A 10,770-nucleotide genomic window follows, 5' to 3' on the forward strand; every position below is an offset into this window, starting at 1 on the left:
TTTTTTTAATCTAAGGGAATCCATACACATTAAATAAAATAGAAAAAATAGAAATAGCCAAGCAGAGGCAGGTGGATCTCTGTGAGCTGAGGCCAAGCTGGTCTCCATAGTGAGTTCCAGGCCAGCTGGGGCTATAAGGAGACTGTCTCAAAATATACTCCCACCCCCCCCAAAAAGATTTGCTTCCTCCACTTATTACCAAATACTGAAATTATGATAGCTTCTTTCTTTCTTGGTTTTTTTTTTTTTTTTTTTTTTTTTTTTTGGTCTTTTTGAGACAGGGTCTCCCTGTAGCCCCAGCTGGCCTGGATGCCACTAGGTAGCCCAGCCTGGCCTTGACCTCATAGAGTTTGCCTGCCTCCCGAGTGCTGGGATTAAAGGTGTGCACCACCATGCCCAGCCAGTTTTTTTTTTTTTTTTTTTTTTGGAACAAGGTTTCATTATGTGCCTAGCTAATTTAGAATACAGGTTTTGTAGTTTAAGCTGTTCTTGAACTCAAGTAATCCTGCCTCCTTTACATCCTAATACTAGAACTACAGGTGTGTTCCACAACATCAGCTTACCTTTTTTTTTTTTTTTTTTTTTTTAAGATCAAGTGTGATGATTAATTTAGGTTTTCAGCTTGATTAGAGATATTCCTGATTTCTGATGCTTAAGAAATCCTTAGCAGTCAGTAAAGGAGACCTCTGGATTTGGGCTGTGGGGGGTGTCCAATGCCACCATGCCCAGCGCTATTTTTTTTATAAATATTTTATTATTTTTATTTTATGTGTATGAGTGTATTGCCTGCATGTACATGAGTGCATCTGTATCATGCAATGCCACAGAGGTCAGAAGAGGGCTTTGGATTCCCCTGGAACTGGAGTTAAGGACGGTTCATAGCTGCCATGTAGGTGCTAGGAATCGAACCCAGGTCCTCTGCAAGAGCAGTGTTCTCAACTGCTGAGCCATCTCTCCAGCCCCAGATTTATAACATTCTTGAACTGTTATTGTTTAAGTGTTGAATAGTAAGACTGGCCATGTTTCTTGAATGAATTTTCCTCTTTTTATTTAAGAAAAACTAGAAATAAATTTGGCTATAGATTTAAGCTGACTTATTCATGCTGATTTCTAAACCCTATACTAATTTCTTTGCTTATTTTAGATTAAAGGTATCTGCATTGAACCAAGATAAACTATTGATTGATGTAAATAAGAACCTGTGGGAAAAAATGAAAAACTACTCTGATGAAGAGGTACTTTTGTCCCATTTTCTGAATAAGAATTAACACAAACTTTTAGAAATAAGCAATAACTGTTACTCAATGAGCAGTAATGAATTCTTTAACTTATTTCTTAGATGTAGTATGCTACCACAGTCTTATTTCATTATGCTCAAGTAATTATTCATTTATAATCTTTTCAAATCTGTGATGAGTAACATGTAAAATATATTTGAAATTTCATTTGTCTTTCACTTAGATTTAAATGAAGAAAGATTTTCCTTAATTGATTAGATATTAGCAACCCATCTTACCTGTGCCCTGATACATAGTACTGTTTTGTTCATTAAGAGCTAGTCATTTCTAGTTCATAAAATGAATAAGTGAATTAAAGGCAACAATCAAAAAAGAATCATTGTACTGTTAAATAAGTATACAGAAGCCAAACGTGGTGGCACATAACTGTAATCCCATGACTGCAGAGGTATAGGCCGAAGGACACAAGTTCAAGACCAGTCTGGTCTACATAGTGAGTTTCAGACCAGCCAGGGAATTAAATTTGCCAATTAAAAGCCTCTTGCCTTGGCCGGGCATGGTGGCGCACGCCTTTAATCCCAGCACCTGGGAGACAGAGACAGGCATATCTCTTTGAGTTCAAGGCCAGCCTGGTCTACATATTGAGTTCCAGACCAGCTGCTACAGGGAGACCCTGTCTCAAAAAGACAAAAGAAAAAAAGTATCTTGCCTTGGGAATTAGAACCTAGAGTGGGCAAAGCCCAGTACTGGCAGCTGAACCTGCCTTCCCAGACCATTTACTTTATCATTTATCATTTGTTTTAGTAATGTACTCTTAACTTTCTCATACAGCTGAAGAACTTTGGGATTTACCTTAACAAATTAAAATCATGTTATACCAAGATGACAAAAATCTTCACTCACCAGGGTAAAGTGGCTCTGTATAGCAAGTTGGTGCATTCAGCTCAGGTAATTCAATACAGTTAACATATAGAAAAATTTGTTAAAGTTGTATAATAGTGGGTATAGAATATGAAGCATGCTTCTTAGGAGACATATGAATGAGACTTGGATAAAAAATTGTTTATAATCACCAGGCATGGGAAGCAGAAGCAGGCAGGTCTGTGAGTTCCAGGCCAGCTGGGCTACAGGGAGATCCTGTCTCAAAAAGGGAAAAAAAATTTTTTTTTAAAGTGAGACTCAGCCAGGTGTGGTGGCGCACACCTTTAGTCCCAGCACTTGGGAGGCAGAGGCAGGTGGATCTTTGTGAGTTAGAGGCCAGCCTGGTCTACATAGCGAGTTCCAGGACAGCTGGGGCTACAGGGAGACCCTGTCTCAAAAAGACCAAAAAAAAAAAAAAAAAAAATGAGACTCAGTTAATCAAAATTGTCAAATCTTGACATTGTAAATAAACTAAAATATAGTTATTAATATGGGCTTATATTAATCTCATACATAATGTCATCCATTATACATGTCGGAATAAAATATTTGTTATTCTGTGCTCCCATTGCTACAAACTATATTATCATCCTTATATCCCTAGTCAGCTGTGTATGTATGTGCATGTGTTTAGCATTTCCCCAAATGATCATCCTTTTAAAAGGTTCTACATAGTGTTTAGGGTATAGCTTAGTGGTAAAACATTTGTATAGCATTCAATCTCCTATAGAACTCTGTTTAAAAAATTGAGAGAGCAAGAGAAAACCCTGTTTAAAAGATTTTTCCAGCTGGGCATGGTGGTGCACACCTGTAGTCCCAGTACTTGGGAGGCAGAGGCAGGCAGATCTCTGTGAGTTCAAGGCCAGCCTGGTCTACGTAGTGAGTTCTAGGCCAGGCCAGCTGGGGCTACAGGGAGACCCTGTTTCAAAAAAAAAAAAAATGGCTGGGCGTGGTGGTGCATTTGGGAGGCAGAGGCAGGCAGATCTCTGTAAGTTTGAGGCCAGCCTGGTCTACATTGAAAGTTTCAGACCAGCTGGGGCTACAGGGAGACCCTGGCTCAAAAAAAGATTTTCCACTGAGGCCAGGCATTGTGGTATACACCTTGAATTCAAGTTTTGAGGCCAGCCTGGTCTACATAGTCTACATAGTAAGTTCTAGGCAAGCCAGGGCTATATAGAGAGACCCTGTCTCAAAAAAAAGGTAGAGCTGAGCATGCTGGCACAGGCCTTTAATCCCAGCCTTGAGAGTCAGAGAAAGGTGAATATCTGTGAGGTCAAGGATAGCTTGGTCCACATAGTGAGTTCCAGGGCCAGGTGGGACTACACGGAGACCCTGTCTCAAAAACCAAAACAAAAACGAACTGACAAATAAGTATGGCCAGTGTTGCATACAGTATCCCCTTTTACAGAAATATAATTTTTAAAAAAAAAATTTAGCTAAAATTAGCTTTGCTTGATGGCACATACCTACAGGAGGCTGAGGCAGGAGTATTGGCATAAGTTTAAGTCCAGCCTAGGCCACAGCCTGTTTTCAAACAAACCCCCCAAACCCAAAAGGCTGTAATTCTGTTTGATCCGTGTTTCCTGTGTCTGTCTGACCATCGATAAAAATTTTAAACAACCTTTTTTCTAATAAATACTAATATCCTATATTCCATGAAACACATATAGAAAGGAAATACTGAATAAAAAGAAGTACAAAATTTACTCATTTCTTTTAAAATTAATTAAAAAATTTTTAAGTCCAGACTGAAAACCTTGACTTTAATTTTAAGATTTTGTTATTGTTGGAGAAATGGTTCAGAAGTTAAAAGCACTGGCTCCTCTTGCAGAGGACCTGGTTCAGTTCCCAGCACCCACATGACAGCTGACAACCATCTATGAATTTGGTTCCTGGAAATCCAACACCCTTTTTAGGCCTCCTCTGGCATTTCATGCACAGGTGCACCTCCCTACATACAGGCAATACTCATACATGTCTCAAAAAGACCAAAAAAAAAACCCCAAAATATTTGCCTGTTCATGTTGACCTGGTGCAACAGTCCTATAACCCCAACTACTTGAGAATCTAAGGCAATAATATCACAAGTTCAAGGCTTGCCTGGGCAATTTAGCAAGATCCTATCTCAAAATAAAAAGTGAAAAAAGTTTAAGGCGCAGCAGTAGATCATGTGACCAACATGTTCAGTCCCCTACATTCAACCCCCAGTATTGTTAAGGAAATAAGCAAAACAAGATTTGCCTATTTATATATCATGACAATAGCAGTTATTTTGACAATTTGAACCATTGTAATATGTTTTTTGTTGTTGTTTTGGTCTTTTTGAGGCAGGGTCTCCCTGTAGCCTCAGCTGGCCTGGAACTCACTATGTAGATCAGCCTGGCCTCAAAATCCCAGAAATCCACCTGCCTCTGCCTCCTGAGTGCTGGGATTAAAGGCTTGCACCATCACGCCCAGCCTCAAACCATTATAATGTTTTGTTTGGAGGTTAAACCTTACAATCTATAATATTTTGTGTTTAGAATGAGAAGGAGAAACTTCAGATTAAGATAAATGAGATGGACAACATACTTAAGAAGATCAATAACTGTCTCACTGAAGTGGAAATAGGTAAAGTATTTAATACTTTCTAGGGGCTGGGGATGTAGCTCAGTGGTAGAATACTTGCCTAACATGCAGAAGGCCAAGGTTTGATGTCTGGATGATAAATTTATGTAAATACTTCTATAAGGTAGAGATTCTGGTCTTATTGTGCTATTTTAGCAGCTTGAGACAACATGGTTCAGTGGATAAAGGTGCTTGCCCCCAAGCTTGATGACCTTAGTTTGAATCCTGGAACCCACATGGTAGAAGGAGAGAACTGACTCCCAAAAATTGTCCTTTGACCTCTCTAGACATGCTGTAGCACACACCCACACACACACACACACACACACACACACACACACACAGAAAAAAATAAATGTAATTAATAAAAAAGTATATTAATCTTGCCGGACCGGGTGGCACACACCTTTAATCCCAGCACTCTGGAGGCAGATGCAGGTGGATCTCTGTGAGTTTGAGGCCAGTCTGGTCTACATAGCGAGTTCTAGGCCAGCTGGGGCTACAGGGAGACCCTGTCTCAAAAAGACAAAAACAAAAAATCTCTTTTACTGTAATCATCCATAGCCCAATAAAGAAGAGATGCCCAAGAAATTAATTTCTTTAGCAAAGCTCTTCATAACCTAGACCATAATATTGTTTCATTTTGTTTGGTTTTGTTTGGTTTTGAGACAGAGTTTCTTGTGTAGCCCAGGCTAGCTTGGAATTTGCTTGGTAGCCTAAACTAGCCTTGAATTTGTGATCATTGTACCTTTGCCTCCTGAGTTATGGTATTAACAGGTGTATTGTCACCATGCCCATGCTCTGGATTTTAAATTTTAGTGTGTGCATGTGCATGTGTGTGTGTGCCGCTACATGCTTGTAGAGGTCAGAGAACATCTTGCAGGGGTTAGTTCTCCCCTACCATGTGGATTCTAGGAATTCAACTGAGGTTGTCAGACTTGGCAGTAAGTGCCTTTACCTGCTAAGCCATCTCATTGGCCTGTTTTGTTTGCACTATGTAGCCCTGCCTAGTCTTTGAGCTTGCTATGTAGACCAGGATCACCTCAGATTCACAGAGATCTGCTTACCTCTGCCTCTCAAGTGAGATCAAAGGCATGGGCCACCACACTAGATGGGCCTGAATTTTTTTTTTCCTTTTTGAGACAGGGTCTCCCTGTATCACCAGCTGGCCTAGAACTCACAGACATCTGCCTGTCCCTGCCTACCGAGTGCCACCACACCCAGCATGGCCTAAATTTTTTAACATGCATTTGTCTCCATTTGGAGATTGTGTAACTACTTTGGAATCTTTTTTTTTTAATTTTTTAAATTTTTATTATTTTTATTTTATGTGTTTGCGTGTATTGCCTGCAAGTAGGTAAGTGCACCCATGTTGTGCAATGCCCATGGAGGTCAGAAGAGGCTGTCGGATCCCCTGGAACTGGAGTTATAGACAGTTGTTAGCTGTCATGTGGGTGCTGGGATTCAAACCTGGGTCTTCTGCAAGAACAATCAGTGTTCTTAACCACTGAGCCATCTCTACAGCCCCCACTTTGGACTCTTATAATCCCAGCTTGTTAGTTTTGCTTTCTCAAAGATCACAAAATTCTATATATTCATCAAATTTCGTTCTCTGTCCTTCATTATTTGACATTGCTGATAGTTCTTCCTAAAACTTTTTTTTTTAATGTGTATGAGTGTTTTGCCTGCACGCATGTAGTCTCTTGTATTTTTTTTTAAAACCCTTTTCCATTAAGGCTCTCATTAATTCTGAAATGTATCATTTTAAGTCTTCTAACTAATCTTTGTCCATTCTTAAATTCATTCTATCTTCTACAGTCCAGCCTGCTGCTAGATTGAGAATTATGGACGTTCATTATGTTACTTCCCTAAAATTTTTTTTTTTTTTTTTTTTACAAAATAAGTTCCAGATTCCCAAGCTTAGACTAGGTGTGGCGATTTGTTTAATTTGGAAGGAAGAAGCTGGAGAATCCAAGTTTGATTCAAAGTTCAGTCTAGGCTCTATAACTAGACCTTGTCTGTGTAAAAGAAATAACATAAGCAATAAAATCAACATAACATTCTCTCCAATCATTTCACACTTTCCTTTCTTATTTGTTCCAGTCCTTTACATATTGTACATTTCAATCAAATCTTGTTCTTCCTATTCATCCTTTTCTTTTTCTTTTCTTTTGGTTGTGATTGGACCAAGGGCCTTATAAAGATGGTTGTCCTCTTCCTGCAATGAACTGTATCCCTAGCCTCTTTGAGTTTATACCAGTGCATTCTCCTTTCTGTTTCCCTTGAGCATCAATGATCATTTTGTTAGTACTGTCTCATCTACTTGTATTCATTTTGTTCAGTTTATCTTCATAATTCAGTTATAAGCTTCAGGGCTAGAGAAATGCTTTTGCAGAGGACCAGAATTCATTCTCAGCGCCCAAGTCAGGCAGTCCTAATGCCAGTAACTCCAGCTCCAGAGGATCCCAAAAAAGAAAAGAAAGCAAACAGTAAACAGAAAAACCCAATGGCCATTTTTCCTCTTTAGGTCACACTGACCAACTCCCCTTTTTTTTTTTTTTTTTTTTCTCTTTGAGACAGGATCTCCTTGTAGCCCCAGCTGTCCTAGAACTCACTATGTACACCAGGCCGGCCTTGAACTCACAAAGATCCTCCTGCCTCTGCCTCCCAAGTGCTGGGATTAAAGGTGTGCACCACCACACCCAGCCCAACTCCCTTTTTCTTCTTTCATTACTCAGAAAATTTGCTGGAAGCCAGACATGGTGCCACACACCTTTAGTCCCAGCACTCAGGAGGCAGAGGCAGGTGGATCTCTGAGTTCAAGACTGGCCTGGTCTACATAATGAGTTCCAGGCTAGCTGGGGCTACATGGAAACCCTGTCTCAAAAAGACCAAAAAAAGAAAATTTGTTGGGTTATATACCTCTTATGTACCTGGTATGGCACTCAGTGGTAAGAATACGCTAGAGACCCCAAACAAGCATTAATTGTGCTTTTTTTTTTTTTTTAGGTAGGATCTCATATAGTTTAGACTGGCCTTGAACTCCTGATCCTCCTGCTTCCACCTCCTAGGTATGTGGGCAACCCTGCCCAGCTCCTTATGGAACTTCTATATGGGCATTAAACAAAAAGTATTAAGCATAGTGTAGTGACATGCACTTGGAATCCCAGCCTGTGGGAGTGGAATTAGGAGGATCAGGAATCTGAAGCCAGGTACCTAGGGCTTCCCTGTACAGAAGAGACTTCTTTTTTTTTTTTTTTTTTTTTTTTTTTATTCCCTGTCTATAATATGCTTTTTTTTTTTTTTTTTTTTTTTTTTTGAGACAAGGTCTCCCTGTAGCCCCAGCTGGCCTGGAACTCACTATGTAGACCAGGCTGGCCTTGAACTCACAGAGATTCGCCTGCCTCTGCCTCCCGAGTGCTGGAATTAAAAGTGTGCGCCACCACTCCCAGCAGGATGGCATCTCTTAAAAGAGTTTTGAATATTTTAAAGAACAATGAACAGCCATAGTGTATTAAGCACTAACTGGTATAAAAATTGGGTTTGAATAGCCGAAGAGTTAAATACAAACTGGATATCATTGTGCAAACCTGTAATCCCAAGCACTGCGGGAGCTGCAAGCAGGCAAGGGGATTGCCTCAAGTGGAGACCCACTTGGTATCCATAGGGAGTTCCAGATCAGCCTGATCTACAGAGTGAAATTCTGTCTCAAAAAAATAAGATTTTGCCAGGTGCAGTGGTACACACCTCTAATCCCAGCACTCAGAGGCAAGCCCATCTCTGTGAGATGATTGCCAGCCTAGCCTATAGGAAGTAGGAAGCCAGCTGGGGCTACAATGACAACATAGTCTCAAAAAAAAAAGCTGTTTTTGAGTTAAACTTTAAACTTAAAGTGGGCACAGTAGCACATGCCTTTAATCCCAGTATTTGGGAGATGAAAGCAAGAAGATGAAAAGTCATCCCCAGCTTTAGCTTCATGGGGTTTGAGACCTACATGAGATCCTGTTTCTTTTTTTTTTTTTTTTTTTTTTTTTCTCCTCCTTTTTTTGATCTTTTTAAGACAGGGTCTCCATCACCCCAGCTGGCCTGGAACTCACTTTGTAGACCAGGCTGGCTTTGAACTCAGAGATCCATGCCTGCCTCTACTTCCCAGTGCTAGGACTAAAGGTGTGCGCTACCAAACCCAGCAAGATCCTGTATCTAAAATAAAAATTTTTCAAAACAAAAAACTAACTTGAGGCAAACTGGGCATAGTCACACACCTGTAATGCCCAGCTACTTGGGAGAAAGATCACAAGTTTGTTGCCAGCCTGGGCAATATAGCAAGACTCTCAAACAAAATACTAGAGGAGGGCCAGTGATACCTCGTTTGAACCTTAGAACCTTTTGGGGGAGGAGAGAACTCTTGAAAGTTGTTCTCTGTCCTCCACAGGCTCACCCACACTCATATACACGCATCTCATAGACACAATAATGATAATAATAATAATAATAGACAAGTTTTAGCTGGGCATGGTGGCACATACCTGTAGTCCCAGTAGAGGCAGAGGCAGGCAGATCTCTGAGTTCAAGGCCAGCCTGGTCTACATAGTGAGTTCCAGGCCAGCTGGAGCTGCAGGGAGACCCTGTTTCAAAAAGGCCAAAAAAAAAAAAAAAAAAAAAAAGTTTTTAGGGGCTGGAGAAGATAGCTCAGCAGTTAAGAGCACTTACTGTTCTTGCAGAGGACCTGGGTTGACTACCCAGAACCCATGTAGGTGATGACTGACAACTGTAACTCCAGTTTCAGGGAATTCAGTGTCCTCTTCTGGCCTCCACAGGCACTAGGCACACACATGGTACACATACATATATGCAGGCAAAATACACACATAAAATAAATAAATCTTAAAAAATATTTTTAGCTGAGTGCGGTGGTACATACCTTTAATCCCAGTGCCCAGGAGGCAGAGGCAGGCAGATCTCTGAGTTCAAGGGCAGCCTGGTCTACATAGCAAGCTCCAGGACAGCCAGGGCTTCAGGGAAACCCTGTCTCAAAAGGATCAAAAAAAATTTTTTTTAAGTAGGGGAGATCACTGTCGTTAGCTCAGAGTTCACTTATCTGTCATCTGAAGTCTAAAAAAATTACAGTTCAGTGCTTTATTGGTAGGGAACAACGGGTGTTTATGAAATACTCCCAGTACTTTATTTTGGGACCATCTATTCTTTGGTTGGTTGGTTGGTTGGTTGGTTGGTTGGTTGGTTGGTTGGTTGGTTGGTGGTTTGGTTATTTTGACGGTGTCTCCCTGTAGCCCCAGCTGGCCCTATGGACCAGGCTGGGCTAGATCTCACAGAGATCTACTTGCTTCTGCCTCCTGGGTGCTGGGATTAAAGGTGTGTACCACCATGCCTATTTATTCTTTTTATCTCTGATGTTTAATTATTTTTGACTGAGTTATTCTAATGCTTGTTCTTTAGAAACCAAGAATTTGGAGAGTGAAGAGAAAGGCAATCTTATGGAAGAATGGGATTCTGAAATGAGAGCTGCAGAGAAAGGTCAGTGACTTAGTTAAGGAGATCAATCCAGTGAGGAAAGCCCTTCAGGGTTTATTTATATATTAGGTGAGATTAAGTCAGAATTTTCAGCAAAATAGATGATTTTTGTAGCAACATTCTGCTAGTGTCTCTTTTATGCTTTATTTTCTTTTTGTAGAACTGGAACAGCTGAAAACTGAAGAAGAGGAGCTTCAAAGGTCAGCTTTTAGTTGAATGTTAGAAAATATAGAAATAAAGTCCACAGGCTAAATGACTTCCTACCTCCAGAGACTTAAAAGGCTTAGCCACATGAGCCTTAACTAAATGGTTCTAGGCTTCTTTCCACTTTGAATTAGACTCTATAGGACATGTCAATCTTTTTGGTGCACTTATTATTTTGCAAGGCATTAATCTAAGGCAACATTTCTTATACTTTAAATATTAAGGAAAATAAATAACTAATTAAATAAATAAAATAATATTCTACTTAAGT

The 10,770-nt window shown here is 40.1% G+C and overlaps 1 protein-coding gene across 4 annotated transcripts in view; it reads left to right on the plus strand.

The window, feature by feature from the left end:
- Positions 1-10,770, plus strand: part of Knl1 (kinetochore scaffold 1) — a 72,389-nt gene that overhangs the window by 44,842 nt on the left and 16,777 nt on the right. For all 4 annotated transcript variants that reach the window (XM_029570252.1, XM_029570253.1, XM_029570255.1 and 1 more), the window contains exons 15-19: positions 1,145-1,235; positions 2,070-2,186; positions 4,682-4,769; positions 10,221-10,298; positions 10,456-10,495. In XM_029570252.1, coding sequence (XP_029426112.1) covers positions 1,145-1,235; positions 2,070-2,186; positions 4,682-4,769; positions 10,221-10,298; positions 10,456-10,495 — 414 coding nt within the window. The remainder of the gene's footprint in view (positions 1-1,144; positions 1,236-2,069; positions 2,187-4,681; positions 4,770-10,220; positions 10,299-10,455; positions 10,496-10,770) is intronic.

Source organism: Nannospalax galili, unplaced genomic scaffold (genome assembly GCF_000622305.1).
Source record: "Nannospalax galili isolate Female #2095 unplaced genomic scaffold, S.galili_v1.0 scaffold342, whole genome shotgun sequence".
Lineage (NCBI taxonomy): Eukaryota > Metazoa > Chordata > Mammalia > Rodentia > Spalacidae > Nannospalax > Nannospalax galili.